General features: G+C 36.1%; 2 protein-coding genes across 2 annotated transcripts in view; one reads left to right on the top strand and one right to left on the bottom strand.

The window, feature by feature from the left end:
- Positions 1-8,701: 8,701 nt before the first annotated feature.
- LOC111871291 (UPF0428 protein CXorf56 homolog) lies at positions 8,702-17,897 on the bottom strand. Its single transcript, XM_023864294.2, has 4 exons — positions 17,544-17,897; positions 11,500-11,656; positions 10,853-11,081; positions 8,702-9,008 (listed from the first exon to the last, which is right to left on the bottom strand). The coding sequence occupies exons 1-4, from the start codon at positions 17,662-17,664 to the stop codon at positions 8,853-8,855; spliced, it is 663 nt and encodes a 220-aa protein (XP_023720062.1). The 5' UTR covers positions 17,665-17,897; the 3' UTR covers positions 8,702-8,852.
- A 289-nt stretch (positions 17,898-18,186) lies between these two features.
- Positions 18,187-20,007, top strand: part of LOC111871298 — a 33,159-nt gene continuing 31,338 nt past the window's right edge. The window contains exon 1 of the mRNA XM_023864302.2: positions 18,187-18,421. Within this exon, the coding sequence (XP_023720070.1) occupies positions 18,412-18,421 (10 nt within the window). The 5' untranslated portion in view covers positions 18,187-18,411. The remainder of the gene's footprint in view (positions 18,422-20,007) is intronic.

The following is a 20,007-nucleotide window of genomic DNA, read 5'->3' as shown; positions in this document are numbered from 1 at the left end:
GAATGTGAACCCTGTATTAACACAAAGGGAATAATCCCTTCAGAACTCCTGAGCTTCTTGTTGTGGTAAAAAGGGGGCTTGAGAGTTATGGAGCTGTGTTCCCTGTGTTCATCTTCCATTGCTGTTGAGAAGGGATTCCTAAGCAGAACGTAAGATTTGAGGTTCTCACAATAGTGGCTGTGAAGAGTACTGTTTCCTTCTTTTTTTAAGATCTGTGTTTAAAAGGTTGCAAACCTTCTGAAAATACTTGGGTTAAATTAAATTAATACCAGTAGGAATAGTATTTTGAGTTACAGCTGTTGGTCAGAGATAAGTTTGTGCCACATGTATGGAAACTATAAAGGTTCTTCTCCCCCCCCCCAGAATTCTACATCTTTCAAATATACAAAGGGATGAACTTATTATTCAGCAGATTTAAGACACTAAGCCTCTTACCATTGTGAATGTGATGTTTTGAATCAGTATTCATATAGAAACTTATTTAATGATAAATCCATTTTTGGGTTGGTACACCATGTGGATGTGGGTGATGTCTGGGAGGTTGAGGCACCAATATTCACTCCCCCTTCCAGCCCTGTTGGTTTTTCTTTTAAACAGTATATACAGAGAAATTCACCCTAATTACAAACTTGTATTCTGATGATGGAGGTAGCATGTACCTCTACAGTGTCACCAGGATCACCCACATCCGTACAGTATAACACCAATAAATAACCACAATGAAACCCTAAAATCAGTAACAAATTTAATTGGCATTCCCGCCTCTGTGGTCTAGTGGTCAGAGTTCCTGGCTATTTATCCAGAGGCCGGGGTTCAATTCCCAGCACTACCAGATTTTTTCTGAGAAGTAGTGGGTCTGGAACAGGGTCCACTCAGCCTCGTGATGATAATTGAGGAGCTATTTCAAGTAAATAGCGACTCCAGTCTATAAAACCGAAATTAACGGCCATGGGGATTTGTCGTGCTGACCACGCGACACCCTCTATCCGCAAAAGTTGGCAATAACTTCACCGACAAGCGGCGGTCACTCAGTCGGTATAATTCACTTGCGAACTAAAAATCAAAGAGTTTTTGTTCTTTTTTAAAGAATTTCATTCTATTTACCAGGGTGTATTTTGTTTAGTAAGTGGTAGTCAGAGTTAAGGTCTGCTCGCTTTTAGTCCCCCTTAATTATATTGTCTACTGAAATTTTAGTTTTTGGCCATATTTTCATATGTGTTCTGCTCCCTAGAAACCATAGTCACTGAAGTGTTGAACAGAACTGATGACGTTGTTGATTTTATTTACACCTCTGTGTTTTCAGTGGTACTCTCTTTTGGGATATAATGTCATGTCTGGTAGAAGTCCCCTGATATTTCTCCAAAACATTCTTGGACTTCTGCCAGACTACATGGCATTGCATCCCAGAAGATACTATTCTTCATTGTCACTGCTGTGAGAATCTCAAATCTGACAGTATTCTGTTTGATTAAAATAGTTTTCAAAAATAATTGTAATGACATTACAGATGGTACAAAACCCAGATGCAGACATGGGCTGAAAAAATATACTGTACAGTTTTCAGGAAGATAGAGTTATGATTCACTTGATTTAGACATGCTACAGAAAATATTACTGATGGCTGGGATTGTACATCACTGGTTTGAAGGCATGAACATATGCTGTCAGTGCAGAAGTTTTTGTCCCAACTGCTGCCAGAATAGATGAGGTGCCTCATTCTGTTTGCAGGTAACTTAAATTATTATAATTCAGATGTGTACAATGTAAAGAAATTATCTGAAGTAGAATTACTTCAGCTTATTTTCAGTCATACAATAGTTATTGGATTCCTTGATTGGTTCCAACAGTAGACTGATAACTGTATGTGCATGTACATCCAGTTTCACTGCTGCAGTTGAGGTATCTGTATTCAGAAGATTCTGAGAGCATGCCAATACTAGGATGTAGGACTCATGCAAAAAGAATAGTTGCATTCCTCTTTTCATAAAGTGTTTGGAAATTGAAATAGAATGGAAAACAATTCAGCACTTAACATTGAATGTTATGTATATGCTGTAATTCAGATTAAAAGGACAAATCATATTATTGACACATCTTTTAAGTTTTGTGTTCAGTGAACACATGTTGATTTTTCCAATGCTAAACAAAATGTTAATGGCATTAGAGCATATCAGTTTTCAGATATGAAGCTGGCAGTTTAATAAGCTATGCAAGTACCTTCAAGACTTCTGTATATATTGTGGGTGTTACTAGTCATCTTCTGTCTTTAACATTCCTTTTTTATTTATATTTGAGGGATTCTTTATTCATGTTGTTATTTTTAAACCTTTTCTTTCGTCTGTGATGTGTTACTTGTTAAATGTTTGCTAAATGAGTGGTTCAAAATTAGGAAATTATTGTGCCATTTTCTGCAAGCTTTAAAGGCTCTTTAATTGTGAAGCGACAGAACTTCAAACAGGCTGGAATATTTGGTGTTACAGTGTTCAAATTTTATTTTAACATTGAACTTATCACACTTGAGATATGCTGATGTATTTAATAAATGTACTTACACAGACTGTTGGAAATAGGAAATTCTGTTAAAATATAAAGTTTTTCTTACTTTTGCTCATTACAGTATTAATGTGACCTGTCAGAATGTGTGTAATATTTAAGTTTTAATCCTTCACACATTTACTTGTTGTTCTTTTCAAGTTTATTTTTTGTTTTAAAATAATGACTAACAGTGTTTTAAAATGTTTAATACTCATGTGTGGGCTTAATATCTATAAAATATTTATGAAGTAAGTATAGATTGCACTAAAGTAAAATAAATTTATACTTCAGAATGCAAAAGACACAGATATACATGCATTATGAAGTTGAATTAGCATATATATTGTCTGCATTAAATGCAGTTTGACTTCAATTTCTTCTTCTTTTGTAGATAATTTATAACAATATGTATGTTACATGTAAAATATATGCCAGAGTCCCTAGGAAAGCATCTTGTGCATAATTTTTAAGTTGCCTTGTTCATATGAATTCAGATGTGCATTGCTTCTAATATGAAATAGGTACTACTGTAGAATGCCTCTTCTGTTTGTTAAACATTCTAACTGTGCACATCATAAAATTTATACTTTATTATCTGTCTGTGAATGTGCATTTAGTTGAAAATGAATTTTGGATCTCAGCAGTGAAATATGAAATTGAAATACAAGGCTGCTAGCATTTGTCTGTTGTTGGGCATACATGTCTCCCCCCTTCTCTTATGACATGTAAACTGATAGTTAACAACCAGTGCTGCTGATTTGGAAGACTTTAGACTGCTGACTGTCAAGGTGCAAAATTAGTAATTGTTTCTTCCAAACAGAGAGACCATTATGCATTTGTCATATGATGGCAGTGGTCTCTACCATATAGATATGGATTTATGTTACTTCAAATTGTTCAGGTGCAAACCTAGGGCTGAAAGTTAATGTTCTTAATAACATAGCTGCTTTACTAACACTTAAATTCCATTATTTCAGAAGTGTTCTCGACTCATGGAGAAATATTTAGATGTATAATATGGCTTGTAAATGTGATTGAAGTATCTATATTCTGTATGTTCTCTGTTTGCAGCAAGCAGTATGTGACATGAAGAATACCACCATCTGGGATATGATGTCATTTAGTCTGGTAGTTTAGTGATGCTTCAGAGAAATGTACAACCTCCATTTTTAGGGTCAAAGAATAAGCAAGCTAGTAGAATTGCTCTTTAATCCTGAAGATGGAGGCTATACATTTCTCTGAAACATCAGTAACTTCTACCAGACTACATGGTGTCACATCCCAGAAGACAGTATTCTTCATGGTCATTGCCATGAGAACCTCTCACAATGTGTGACATATTTTTCATGAATTCTGAAGTTCCTTTATACTTTCATTACTGTTTTATAAGTAAATTTAATGATGTGGTCCAATACACAAGTCACCAAACATGCATTTTATTTTTAACTTCATGATATTAAACCTGCATTCAGTGTCATGGTATTACTTCAGATGTGACATTTTTATTTTTATATGAGTTATTGTATTTTTGTCAAGTCTTATTGTATCCAGGGCATAATGCAATGGTATATTTTAAATAAATAAGGTGCTTCAGTAAAATAATATTGTAACGTGTTTGGTCTACTGTGGATGCCGTTCGGATTGTTAATTGGTTTTATTAACAACCTACAAGTCGTAACTACAATTGATAACACTATTGCGGGTTTACACAATTTACAAACCCTACACACTAATCTCTTCATGCTATCTTCAGTAGTCTTCACTTATTTATAGTACAACACGGGAGCTATATAAGTGTCACTGAATTACACACTCCCAATGCCTTCTCAATTATCACAAACTATCACTGATTCTTCTCCTTCTTCATTTCTTGAACACTTTGGCCTGCCCAATAATTTCCTTCCAACTACTTCTGTCCTGTGTGCAAGTTGTCCAGTTATAAATTCCTAAATCCTTTAGATCTTCCCTTACGTCATCTTTCCATCTTATCTTACGTCAGCCGCTCTTTCTTATAGTGTGTGGCTGCCAATCATATATTCTTTTAACTGTTCATCCAACCTCCATCCTTGAGATGTGTCCAAGCCAACTTATTCTTTGGGCTTTTATAAAGTTAACTATATTCCTTTTATTAAATTATCTAGTTCATTTGTTTTAATTCTTCAGGAGCCATCATAATTGACTATCAGTGATTATCACACATAAAATCTTCTCATCACATGTTCAATTCTTCTTCCCGTGGCTGCTTTGACTGACTTCTGGTCTACCGAATACTATGAGAACTAACTGCTTCTTAGTTACTCCAGTTTCTCTTATAAACCCTCAATCGGACAGGCGGAAAATGCGGCTTGTTTCACTGTTGCGTGACACCGTGTTTACAGAGGTATTGCTTGGCAACGCTGCCAATAGTTGTTTACTGCTGCGTAGCAACCAGCGCGGTTTGGCTCCACTCAGTTCGGCACGACACAGAGAAACACCACTTTCCTTACTGTTGCGTAACTTGACAACCCACCATTTATCAAGAGTCTGTCTTTGTGGTAACTCGTTCCACATCCCGTTGCCCAACAACGGTTTCACATGTCACAATATTATCTGTTACAGAACTATAAATTTTGTTCACTGAGTTTCAGTACACAGATGACAGATGGTTTATAACCATCCAGACAGTGTATTCTCCATAACTCTGTCCCACACACATTAGTGTCATATGATGTAGTGTGCAAGTCATAACTGATCTGTGGAAGACTAAGAATTTAAAATTCCTAAAATTGTTCTTTGTCATAAATGATGATTGCTACTTAAATGTATGCCAACCAAACACGTCATTATATTGACACATTGCTGATAATTATCCAGAAGAGGTGCAACTTCACTGATTTATTTACATGCAAACACACACACAATTGGAATTGCATCTGTCTTTTGTTTTCTTATAGCCTTCTGAATAAAGGGTGAGATGCAGGCTAGAAGCCATCTTCTCTGGAATAAGAAAATCACATGCTCCACATCTGGAAAACATTTTAAGTGAAATTACAGGGTGGTGCTTGAAATGATCCAGTATTTGATTTAGGATTAAATATTCAAATATGCAATGAATGATGTTCTGTAACATGGTAACACAGTAGATCATGGAGATTAGTTCTTACTCTTCCAAAGTGCACTGTTCCTGCTCATGCGCCAGTTCACACAATATCGCTGACAAAGGAAGAGAGAGAATTACAGTGTGGGTCACTGTATCAAATTGTGGACTGTTAGGGCGAATTGTCGTTGAAGAGTCCGTGAATAGTGAGTGCCACTTAAGCATATTGTGCAATACTTTTGTGCCTCACCTTGCTTCAGGTTTCCCATTACAAACTCAGTAGTTTATGCATGATGGAGCCAGGTTGCACACAGGGAGTGTTGTTTTGGACTCTCTGCATGACACTTTTGACTTGCATTTCATCTCAAACCAACTTCCTAACTGGCCCCCACATGGTCCTGATTTAAACCCATGTGACTACTTTTTTGGGAATTCCTTAAGGAAAAGGTTTTTCCAAAAAATCCGCAAACAGTAATAGAATTTTGAACACTAATCATTCAGGCCTGCAACAAGATAACCGTGATTATGTGCCATCCAGTAATCACCGTCACAATTTGCGTTGAAGTTGCCAGATGTGATGGTGGTCATATTGAACACTTTATTCATGGAGGATAAATCTCCATGCAGTGGTCTTTCTTTTTGTATGTTTCTAGTATTATAATTGAAATATTTTATGAATAGATCAAATACTGAATCATTTTATGCTCCACCCTGTACTTACCTGATATAATGGTAGCTGTTACAATTGGGGTTCTCAAACATCCACATATATATCATACAAGCTTAAAGAATTCTGTGACACATAGAAGTTAATATCCACCAAGAATTTGTAAATACACATAAGAAAAACAAAACATTGGCTTTTAAAGGAAAAAATTATGATAAATGCAATACAGTTGAAGAGTTAGTAAATTTTAACCACTGTGGTTATGGTATCACATAATTACAAAGAAATAATAAATTTTATAAAATTTTATATAGCAGGAGAATTAAAATTTTATAGCTGTGGAGGTTCCTGTGTTACTATATGGATCTGAAAATCAGGTATGAAATAGAGCTCATAGAAGATTGATTGAAACAACAGAAATTAAGTTTTTACAGATGTTTGGTCATAGTCTCAAGAATCCTCAATATATGAATATAATACACATCAAAATGGGAATTTTTAATTTATATTAAAGAATACAAGAGTAAAAAGATGGCATTTACATCTATGAATGGAACATACTAGAATTGCCCAAGAAATTATGAAATAAAAATCTGGTATGAAGACATAGGTTGACTCAGAAGATGGTATTTCTTCTGAGACAGAACAAACTTGAGGCTCACTTGTAGCTTCTGCTGATGATGAAGATAGTTTTGTATAATTTCAACAATAACATTCCAAATTTCGATCTGTAGAGCAACCAAACTGTATGGGTTGCTTGCATAAACTGTCTGCTTTAAGTTTCTTCGGAAATAAAAATCACAAAATTCACATCTGAGGAGCAAACGATAGCTAATCTTCTACTCATTATTCATTCATTACTCGTAAAAACATCTTTTAATATCTGCATTTAATTTTTGAAGGTGTGTGATGGTGCAGTGTCTTGCTAAAAAAGGTAAATTTCAGCCTACTTTCATTATCTTTAAAAATCACCTTGCTGTGCCCCCCCCCATTCTGTTCCTAGGTAACGCTTCAGTAAACACAGTCTTACAACAGAAGAACTGCTGGATGTGGTGTTTTCTACACGGTCCATGTTGTATCAAATAATAAGTAATGACAGGAAAGTAACTGGATTCGTTCTCAGAACTTCTTGTTTCATCTTTATTTAATTCAGCTTCAAAGGCTCTAAAATATTTTGTATATGTACCACACTGAATTAATAGTCTTAAAAGAAAATAAGACCTATGATTTCTCTAGCATTTACTACACAAACTTTCTGGTCATGTACTGCATAGTGAACAACATGGATTTTCAGTATTCCAGTAATTCTGAGTTCTGTAATGATAAAGATATTTCATCTGATATAGGAAGAATCTCGGGGTCAATTGTAGTGTATGAATATTGCTCAAAAGCCAATTACAAGAGGTAACTCTTGAAACTGGATCTACAGGTTGAAAATGGTGCATCAAAAATAACAAATATTCTGTAAAAGTAAAATTTCAGGATTTTTATGGTGCTGGAAACAGAAACCTTAGACACACCTGTTTCTTGGGACCATGGACCATGGAATTTTCATAGATTCAGTTTGTCTTACTTGAATGTTACGGAAAGTCTATAGCTTCTATAGTGTCAGCACACTGCTCTCTTCCTATCATCAGCAGATCAGGTTTCACACACTCATCATTCAAACTTTGAAACATACAGTTTGCTGTATAAAAGCAAATCAGATACTTTCAAGAAAATTTATAAATCCATTTTACGAGTTGTTCCTCTATGAAATTCTCAAAATATACACATTGTTCAGTAGTGTGTGTCACTGCAGCTGGGCATAAAACCAAAGAATGCCACAAGCTGGGAGCCACAAGAACAGCAATATGTTTTAAGGAAATGAACTGTACAATTCTTATATGGCAGCAGAGTGCATGAATCCCTGTGTGCTGAATGCCAACTGACTAAGTTTCTGCTCAGACATAATGCCAGTGCCGTTGAGCGGACTTCGAATGAAATCCAGTGGTGTACTTCTGTACTGTCAGTAGGGGATCTTGGTGAATTTCAGTATACCAGCAAAGATATTTCATTGTATGACATTAATAATGGAAATATTAGGATTATAGTTTATATAAAAATTACCACCTCTGCGGTCTAGTGGTCCGTGTTCCTGGCTACAGATCCAGAGGTACGGGTTCGATTCCCGGCGCTACCAAATTTTTTCTGAGAAGTAGTGCGTCCGGAACAGGGTCCACTCAGCCTCATGATGATAATTGGGGAACTATTTCAAGGAAACAGCAGCTCCGGTCTAGAAGACCGAAATTAATGGCCATGGGGATTCGTTGCGCTGACCATGCACACCCTCTATCTGCATAAGTTGGCATTAAACTTCACCGACAAACAGCGGCTGCTCGGTCAATATAGTTCACTTGCAAGCTAAAATCACGGAGTTTGTTTGTTTTGTTGTATTTTATATAAAAATTGTAATTATGACATACATTTTTACATTATAATTTGTACATCAAGACGGCACAAAAACGAAAAACATTCTCTTTCCTAAATCTACTGTCACTTATACATAAATCTCTCTCCTACTCATGTCCTTTTTTACTTGTCAATAAGTGTCCCACGCACTCTATTACGCTTAGCGTCCATTTCTGCTTGTGTCTGTTGCACAACCATTTTTCTTTTGTTCATGCCTTTCCTTTCCAACTGCTTCTCAATGATCCGTGCATTGTTTGCATATGAATCAGCCACTTCACGCTGTAAAGAAATATATTTCAAACAAAATGATTAAATTACTTTTAAGTCTTGCATGAGATCAGAGTCTTTAAGGAGTAACAATGAATTAGGTTAATGGAAGATTAGTGAACCCTGTCTTAGAGGATGCTTATACAAAGAGATACTGGCCAAAATAAAGATTTTTAGTTAAAACTTCAAAATTATAAATTTCATTCTTACTGTACCTAATAATGCTTTCAATTGTTATGATTATATATATTATATATGTGCTTAACTAAGCACTACAACATGAAGGCATATGGGGGAGTGGATTATATATAGTGTAAAATATGATAATTGAATGATTTGGAAATGATGTGAAAGAAAATGCTCGTGGACTAATTTGAGGTACTATCCTAGCACTTCCCTAGAGGGACAGAACAAAAGTGAAAAAGCAGTCAGAATAGCCACTCCTTAGGCCAAAATCTGAACCATGGACATCCCAGACAAAATTCTGAGTACTAGCCACTTGACTGCAATATTCAGCCAAAATTATGCAGATCAATGTGTACATTGAAGGGAGGTCCTAACTATGTGAGTCATGCCCAGTACCCACAAGTGTACAGCCAGTGTAAACCCTCCATTAACACAAAGGAAAATAACTTTGGCTCCTGAAGTGAAAATGGCTGACCATGGGACTTTACATAACAGCAACATACAGGCTGTTACATTTGATAAGAAGAATGTGGGAGTGGCAGGACATTGCAGAATCAATAGGCGGTTTTTAGAAATGTATGAAAATATCATTCTGCAATATGAACAAAACAGCATTTCCTAACACTGCCACTGCTGCTTCACAGAGTCAACAGATACATTAACGTACCTGTTGAACTTTACAGATGTTTTTGCCAATATATCCAAGGTTTTAAGGAATTTCTGGTTCTGATGAAGATTTTACTTTCTTCTAAGGGGCTTCTAAACATGGCATATATTTATAGTTTTATTTTCTGTCTATAATGCAACAATATTAATTTAACAAACATTAATTCATTCAAGGAACACAAAGCAACACTAGATACACACAGCTAAGGGAGTGGCACACCTAATGGGACATAAAAACAGCTGCAATATATAAGATAGGAAGAAAATCATCCTATAAAATCATTCTACAACATAACAATTCAAAGAAGTTAATAATAACAACATGCCTTAATGAATACTATTTTACCAAGTACACAGTGCAGTATACATCTTTAAAAGATATACTGCCTGAAGATGGCACTGTACGGGTGAAACGTGTAGCATAAACAGCAAATTTACAGATATTTTAAACATGTAATGAACATTTAGTGAATTAATGTTCAATTAATATTGCTGCATTATAGACGGAAAATAAGAATATAAGTTACACTTCAATGCATACATATTCATTTAATTAACTGGGGACTTCATGGTCTCAAAGTAAGACAATGAGCATGATGGCACTGTGGTCACTGTCCCCAGCCTTTAATCATGAACTGACCAGTTTGAATTTCACCATGTTACCAGTTATGCCAAAAAAAACTTTTGTGATCTTCCTGTCTCTCAAGGTGAACGCTGAGACAGTACCTTCAAACAGGCCATGACATCCACCTTTAAAATCATATGCCCATCTCATTCAATACTACAGCAGAATTAATATCACTGTGTAATCTAACACTTCATCAGGCTAAAACACTGGAGTTTCATCCAGAGAGCACTAGGTTTGCTTACCAGTCACAAATCTGCCAGAACCAACACTTTCTTATTGTCAAGAATACCAACATTTCCTCCCCACTGACTTCAATGATAAGAGTTAGCAGGGACTATCAAAATCAACATTTTATAACTCTTCAAACATAACTTACAGCTTCAATCTCATCCTCCTCTTCATCTATGGTGGATACAGTTACTGAGCTGAATTTACCCATGTTCTTTGTATGTTTTGTAACCATTATCTTCTTTGGCTTCTCAACAGCAACCTGGTTGTAAATAGTGGTCATAGGGCCTTCGCCTGAGCTTTTAATGACTGCTCCTTTAACTATGAAATTAATATTGCTTTTCGGATCGTGTTTATAATAGAGTGGTAATCCACACCTAAAAGAACATGACTGAATTAAACAAAACTGAAGGAACAAATCACCGAAGAGTAAAAGAAAAATTTTCAAAAATGTATGACAAACAAGAACTCAGTAATGTAAGCAAATTTATTTTAAAACTGCATTCATAGATGCTGTAAACAACTGGATTCACACTGCTGGTAAAGGAACTGTTAGAAGTATATAATAAAATACATTTTCAAAAGCCGTCGACTTTAACAATTAATGCAGATCCAAAAGAAAAACAGCTACAGACAACTGACAGATCAGATAATTCACATGCAAATAATTGCAAGTGTATTGATTTTGTCATATTAAAATGCTTACAGGCGGTACAGAATGACAAATTCTGTAGAAAACTGATAAAGATATTCTTGAACATTTTAATGACATGTACTGTACAAGAAGGAACTTACTTTTTACATTTCATCCTATATTGCCTCTCAATTCCTTCAGGTCTTTTTAAATACACAGTTTCATCTGGATCACAGGTGACTTTGTGTGCATGTTTACTGCCATCTATCACACGACCTCCATCCCTTCGCCGTAGAGGAAGCTTCTCTATCGCACAATCTAAACAAGAAAGTGTCACAATTTATAACATTCAGTAATACATTCCCAACAAATGGGTGCCTCTTTCTGCACAAGCAAAGGCATCTAGAGCATAAAGTCGACCATTCTTGTACACTGAGTGTCAAAGTTACGGATGAATGGAACTCAACTCTTCCCTGCATGTGTCATATAATAAACATCTTTAGTCCCTTATTCAGATATTCCAGTATTAGTATCTGTCACTGTCAGAGTTAATTCAAATTTATATAATCACATATTTTAACTAGTAAAAACATTTATACAATATCCTGATTTCCATACTGTGGACACTCATTGAAGAGTTACAAGTACAGTAAGTTTTCACAGTGCAGCGCTCTAGAAGCTATAAACTTTTGTCAATATTGCATGAGTCTGGAAACACAACAAAACTGTATATGAATAAATAAAGCTGCATATTCACACAGAATGCTCATACATTAAACTGACTCTGTACAAATCTTACTTCTTCATTATCCTCAAGAACTACATTAAATCCAAAAATGCCTTCAGCAATTACAGAACTATGAGGATACTTAACAAGGCTGGCAAAATGTAGAAGTTTATGTACAATGTTTTCATGAGTAGTTAAATGGTGATTCAGCTGGTAAAGAAATTCTGCTGTTATGGAACCCAAAATTTCATCATAATGTTCACAGGAACCCAATCCTGACCCAATAGCGATCTGTACAATGTATCACAAACACATTCTATAGTTGCATACTAGTGATGTCACAGACAGTAAGTCTTTTATGACATCTACATAGATTGGGTTCATCTAATCTGAAAGAAATTTTAATGAAGTTTATCAACTATTTCATTCTTGCTTAAGTTTACTTGTTATATAAGTACGGTGTCCGCGATATGTACCCATGCATGAATTCTACTGCCAGGTTCAGGAAACAAAGACAATAAATTTCTTCCTCCAAAAGTGAAACAATGAGACCATCTTTGTGGTCTAGTGGTCAGAGTTCCTGGGTTCGATTCCCGGCGCTATCAGATTTTCTGAGAAGTAGTGGGTCTGGAACAGGGTCCACTCAGGCTCATAAGGATAACTGAGGAGTTATTTCAAGAAAATAGCGGCTCCAGTCTAGAAAACCGAGAGATTAACGGCCCTGGGAATCCACTAGGCTGACCACATGACACCCTCTATCCACAAAAGTTGGCACTAACTTTGCCAACAAGTGGCAGTCGCTCGGCCGGTATAGTCTGCTTGCAGACTACAGACCACAGAGATTTTTTTAAAAGTGAAGCAATCCCATCTCAGTTACTATGTAGCACCTTAATTTTTTATATACAGAAAGAGAAATATCACAGACAAGAATTGTCAGTTGCTGAAAAATGTAGCAGTGTCTACTCAGCTGCATCAGACTGGGAACACCAATTGACTGATAAGAAAGGAAAGAGAGAACAGTGAATATAGGGAAAGCAGCTCATGGGAAAAAAACGTTGCTTCAAATCAAGCTAGGAGACAGTGTCAAATGAAACTGCTATAATTGTGGCTACTGCATTCCGAAGTTGCATCATGCTAACTACTAACAATGACAGCAAAAATTAATTTTACAAAAGTAATACACAAATGAAGAAACAGGAAACAACTCTACTATATGCTGCTCACATCTTTTTAAACCTGAAACTTTGTAAACTACCTTTCTGTCATTAAATTAACATTTTATTTATACTGGATATTATTCAGGTCCTTGCAAGTAATAATACAATACTGGTATGTTACACACAAAAATTAATATAAATTTCACAAAATTCACACCATGCGCCATATATACAGTTCTAAATGCAATGTCCTTACTGTACCTTCAGTGGATATAAGCTACATAAACCAATAATTTTACTGCACTTGTTATATACTTTTTCAGTGTATTCTGTTTCTTCTGCCTACATGTTTAATTTACTGTACTTCTATCCATCTATCCAGAAAATACTCCATTTTCATACACTGCTCATCTTCCAACAGTCTACACTTCCACTCCAGTCCTTGTCTATCTCATTCTGCAGTTTATTCCCCCAATGTTCGCACTGCTTCATTCCTCAGAGAAATGCCAATGTAAGCCATGACTTTATCAATTCAGGTATTTATAATTTTCCAAATAAGTTGTACCTGTGCTTAATTAATTAAGCTCTATACCATGAAGATATATGTGGGAGTGGAGGTATAGCTCCACCATTCTTCACCTTGGCAACAGATGGTGGTGAGTGGTCAGCTTCAGCCCAGGCCACATTAACCCAAGGGAAATGCCCCCCACCCCATACTTATTAGATGGGAGGCTGCGTGAGCCCCAGAACTGGTCTGGACGATGTTGAGAAAGGAAAAATCTTGCCCCTGCTGGAAAATCCCAGCCATCCAACCCATAGCTCGTCTCTGTACTGACTGAGCTACAAATTTCAAATATTGCTCTTATGACATGCCCCAAAGAATGATATTATGTACAAAAAGTTCTGTGAAAAACCAATAACCTACTTTCCTTTCAGTACATATAAGTACTTGATAGGCTACAGACAATATAGAAAACTCCACACCTAACAGTTCCTCCATATTTTTGTATTCGTTGCCAGAGGAACGTGTTAACTGAGTCGTTTCCTAGTAACGTTATGGGAGGCACACAGATATCAAAGTTATCTTATAAACTTCTAATTTTTCAAAACACAGAAAATAAAAAGTGCAGTAAATTTGACCAATAAATGGCTAACACTCCTGCTTCATATTCATTTCATTTCATTTCATTTATTTCGTGTCCATGGATCATTATACATGATATAAGACACGTCATTCTTGTGTAGTTATAGTATAATAAGTTTCATGATGTTACTATTGGGGGGGCTGCATGTGAAGCATGCAGTGCAACGTGGAATTTGGGTACCAACTCAGCATTTGCTCTGGGACCAAGGAAAACCACAGAAAACCTTGATCGAATTGGCCGGTCACAAGACCTCCCAGATACACTGGTTTCTAGCAGCACCACTCCCACCGCCTCGGCTAAATATCCCATAGTCCCTGCTGTGTTTTCTCCAGCACATGGCGTCCTGTTTCCTGCAAGAAGAGAGTTATGCAGTATACACTCCTAGTGTGTGTTAAGCTAAGCTCAATTGTTCTTACTTTTAAATTATTATATGATCCTAATGTGAACTAAGTCTTGTCCACATAGGAGAGGAACTCATCTATGCTATAAAAGCAATGTTTTAATAGAAATGTTTTCAAAGTCATTTTAAATTTACATAATGCTGGTATCTCTTTAATGTATTGCGGTAGGTGGTTTAGAAGACGAAGACCAAGATTATTGAAATTGTTTTTACACAAGCTTGTACTGCATGGAACAATGTATAAGTCCTCTTTCCTTCTTGTATTATATGAGTGTACATTTGCATTGGTTATGAAGGTATTCGAGTTGGATTTCATGTAAACTAGTGTTTCATATATATAGAGGCATGGTAGAGGTAATACGTGTAGTGATTTGAAATACTGTTTGCAGCTAGTAGTTTTGGTTACCTGCATTATGGCTCTAATGGCTCTCTTTTGTAACTTAAAAATCGACTCTGCGTTTGATGAATGACCCCAAAATATCAATCCATATGATAACGAGGATTGAAAGTATGCATGGTATAGAGTGCGAACAGTCTCGATCCCTAGCACTCTGCTGACTATTCGTAGGGCAAAACATATTTTACATAACTTGTTTGCTAGCTTTTGAGTATGTGTAGACCACTTTAAATTCTTGTCTAGCCATATTCCCAAAAATTTTGTGTATTCCACATTATTGATTTCTTTGCCATAAAATTTTATTGACGGGTATTCTAGGTACATCTTCTGAGTGTGATGGAAGGATATTGCTACCGTTTTCTCTATATTAATAATTAACTTATTCCTTTCGAACCACTCTGTGAGTGTATTTATTGTTTCACTTATTTCCTTTTGGACAGCATCGACCATATTCCCTGATATAAAAAGACTGGTATCGTCGGCAAAGAACGTTGGTTTTCCCTGCTGAATACCTGCTTCTAAATCATTGATATATAGCAGAAACAAAACTGGTCCAAGAACAGAACCTTGCGGGACTCCATGACTTACGGGTCTTTGTTGTGATAGCCAGTTAATGCTTTCCTTGGTTTCTCTATCCCTATATGTAATTTCTACTTTTTGTTCTCTTCCTTCCAGATATGTTTGAAACCATTTAAGCGCAACCCCTCGTATTCCCATTCGTTCCAGCTTCCTTAACAGTATATCGTGATCGACTAGGTCAAAAGCTTTAGATAGATCCAAAAATAATCCTATACCTATTTCCCTCTCATCCAATGAGTTATATACTTTCCCTAAAAAATCAGCGATTGCAGTCTTTGTTGTTTTCCCTTTACAGAAGCCATGCTGCTTGTCATTGATTATGCTGTAAATATTTAAGAATGATAAGAGTCTTTTATACACGACTTTTTCCATAATTTTTGAAAATACAGAAATTAATGATATAGGTCTATAGTTAGCGACATCTGTTTCGCTTCCTTTCTTATAATTCATTGTTCATTCATGAACATGAATCTTGATCATTAATTGACTGTCATTTTACGCTTAATTTACTATGTATATATTACCTGTATTACCTATTCTACTCTGTTAAGATTATGTTAATATTTATTGTACATATATCAATTGATACTTTATATTTATAGTTTTGGATATTTTAATTCTTATTTTATATATATATATATATATGATTGGTTTTATTGACTTATTTATATTTGTTTGATATTTATTGATCTTTATAACCTATAACTACTGATATTCTTACAATTTTTATTCTGTTGTGTCCACTGTGTATGTGCCTATTTGATGATATTAATCAGTTTTCCCGTATGTTTTGTGGTGTGGTATGTATTTGAGAATATCATGACAAATTCTGTATCCTTATTTTGGATTTTGAATGAAATAAAATAATAATAAACATAATACAATTAGGATAACAACTGATGTTCCTGATTTTGTTACAGATTGTAGGTAATAGCACTTTATTGTTGCATGTGACGGTTTATGTTCATGTATTCATGTTTTATTAATATTTATATATGGCTAACTGTTATGACATTGCACAATTGTTATGCAGTATGTAATTACGCTTACTCATGTTGACTTCTTCTATATCCATGTTCATGTATTCATGTATTCATGTTTTTGTAAATATTTATATATGGCTACTGTTATGACATTGCACAAATGTGATGCAGTATGTAATTATGCTTACTCATGTTGACTACTTCTATATCCGTAGTGTTTTGAAAAAACCATGTAAGGATTTATGGAATGCTGAATAAATGTAAATGTAAATATACAAGGGTTTGACTTTTGTAATTTTAAGCTGGTCAGGGAAGTGTCCGGTTACAAGTGACAAATTTATTACATATGTCAAAGCAGTTATCATCTTGGGATAGCATTTTTTGACAACATACTCTGGGATATCATCTATACCTGCAAATTTTTGTTACCAAGTCCTTTAATTATGCCTGCAACTTCTAATTCGGTAGTTGGGGTTAAGAACATGCTGTTACCGTTATACCTGACTGCATTAACATTTGCTTCTTGGTTTTTTACTGATGAAGCCCCCATATTTAAATCTTGGCCCAGAGATGGGTTATCCTGACTTTTTTTCGTAGTTTTCCCACAATCCCTATAGACAAACGCTGGGAGAGTACCTCAAATTAAAATATCAACACTTCCTTCCGCAACCCTCCCAATTCATTATTCACTACACAATTTAACGTAGCATCACTGAAAACGTACAAAATTAGATTACAAACTCTTGGTGCATACAGTGTAAAACTACAATGACAAAGAAACGTTAGGCATACATTTTCCTTACAGGTGTGAACTCACCTAATATCAGAGTCATCTGACCACAAAGACAGTAGTAAATATGCAATGGTTTCTCTTCACTATACTCTTCCTGATCTTTAGTATCTGAACAAACTATACTTCGCGACACAACCTTTGGCATTTTAACGACAGCTTAATACCAAAACTAATAGTCCTGTTCGGTCAACAATAACACACTACACTCATTTTCTTTCCCCCACCACTGTTTACGGTAACAATCGAATGGATGCGTCCGTAAAGTTCAAAGAAACGATATGAATCATCACTGACACTGATGAACTTTCACTTTCGATCCCGGGTCTGGTCAAGTGGGATTTGTGGTGGACAAAATGGCGCTGGGGTAGGCTTTCTTCGAGTACTTGGGTTTCTCCTGCCAATCTTCATTTCACCAATTGCTCCACAATCACCTGGGGCTGATACAATAGGCCAGAAGTGGCCGCAGTACAAGGGACTTAGTCCCACCCCACTAGCAGTAAATAAAAAAAAATACCATTTCAAACACCGTCTATGTTCACACTCATACGACGGTTTACACTATTATTATTAATAGTAGTAGTAGTGATTGTTGTAGAAGAAATTGCCTCGATGTCCGTGGCTCAACTCTCACATACCTCTTCAGTTCTACCACAAATTTAAATCAATGTACAGTGCATGCGGTAACCGTGATCAACCGTGATAGCTTTCGGCAGTTTATAACGAACATAACGAGCATGATGAGATAACGAAAGTAGCGAAAGTAGCGAAAGTAACTGAAGAAATAAACCGTCAAAAATGTAAAAATCCACCGCGCCGTACCTCATCCGTGCTCCATGGCGCCATAAATAAATTTGAACGTTTCCTGTCGATACCGTGTTATATTGCTGCAGTAATGGATGAAGGTAGTATATAAGGGACATTTATTTTTTAATTTGATGTATCTTATGTAAAGTGTAAGTTGAAATTGTTTACTATCAATATGTTTTTTTTTTCTAATCTGGTTACTTGCATTTAGTTCTTTCAGTTCATGTAATTTACCACTGATTATTAGGCAGTAGCTAATTCCTAAAGGAGCATTATAGAAATTACTGAATATAGTTCTGCATTATTTATGACATACTTACGCGATGCTAACCAAGAAAAGCAAATATAACACATTAGACTATATTATGTATCTAAATGAAGCTTTGATACTTGCAAATGAGATTCAGATGAAAATATTGAGACAAGAATTAATATACTATGGCACATATGCAAGCATTAAGTGTAATTTAATGGTTTCTACCATCAGAGTAATGAGTTTCGTGTGAGGATGAGGGTTATTTACAGTAAACACAAATATGTTTTTGTAATCTTTAGAACAAATGGTTCTCAGCTAAATACTGTTATGAATGTTGCCAACTGTTACATGGTATGTGGTGTCTCTGTTTAGTAGTTATAGAAAATATAATCAGTTTGAACCCAAAAGTGGAATTCCAAACAGGCATTAGGTGTGTCAGATTAGGATACTTTCTATTTAGACACTAATTTCTGTATGAGTGTTAGATGTGGTTATTAGAATATATTGTGTTGTTGGTGGGGGGGGGGGGTGAACTGGTAGCCCCAAGCATTCAGGTTCCGCTGTGTACCTGTGTCTTCATTAGGCCCCTTAAACAGCCTTGTTCTCAGTGCTAGATCCAGAACCAGTTTGATTGAGGCCTTACTTATATCTGTCAGCTCCAATTATGCAGGTCCAAAGATGGACAGTGACATGGTATGTGATAGGAGGATTCCTTCTCCCCATATTTCCGGCATATAGTGTTGTCTGAGGGGCCCATAACATGTAGGTACCATTGCAGGGTACAGTGGCCAGTCAAAATCCTGTTACTAGTCTTCGTCGTTCTGTGTTCAAGACCAGTAGTACCCTAGACAGTTTTTCCTAAAGTCCTTTAATGAAAAGCATTAGAATATGTGTTACCACATTTTACACAGATAGGCTTACCTTCTCCAGATTATGTTTACTCCCTGAAGGTGTGAGGCCATGTATACTGTATTCATGAAGTCCTCTAGCTTCATTACTTTCTTTTCATACAAGGTGTGGCAATAAAGAAACCGGATTCATGCTCTAACCCTTTATTAAAAAAAAATCAGACAGTCGAAATGTTATCCCCTTCAATGTAGTCCCCTCCCCGATCCCTACACCGCTCCATGCGAATTTTCCACTGTTGGAAGCAGTGCTGCAGGTCATCTTGTGTTATGCTCTTCAAGAGTTGCGTCGCTTTTGCTTTCACTGCATCCACGGACTCGAACCTGGTCCCTTTCAGCGCAGACTTGATTTTTGGGAAGAGAAAAAAGTCGCACGGTGCTAGGTCCGGAGAATACGGTGGATGTTCCATCACTGGAATGTTGTTTTTTGCCAAATACCTCTTCACAGATAGCGCGTTGTGTGCTGGCGCGTTGTCGTGATGAAGAACCCATGAGGCATTCTTCCACATGTCTGGTCTCCTTC

Source organism: Cryptotermes secundus, unplaced genomic scaffold, assembly GCF_002891405.2.
Source record: "Cryptotermes secundus unplaced genomic scaffold, Csec_1.0 scaffold825, whole genome shotgun sequence".
Lineage (NCBI taxonomy): Eukaryota > Metazoa > Arthropoda > Insecta > Blattodea > Kalotermitidae > Cryptotermes > Cryptotermes secundus.
This window is presented reverse-complemented; position numbering and strand designations above follow the sequence as displayed.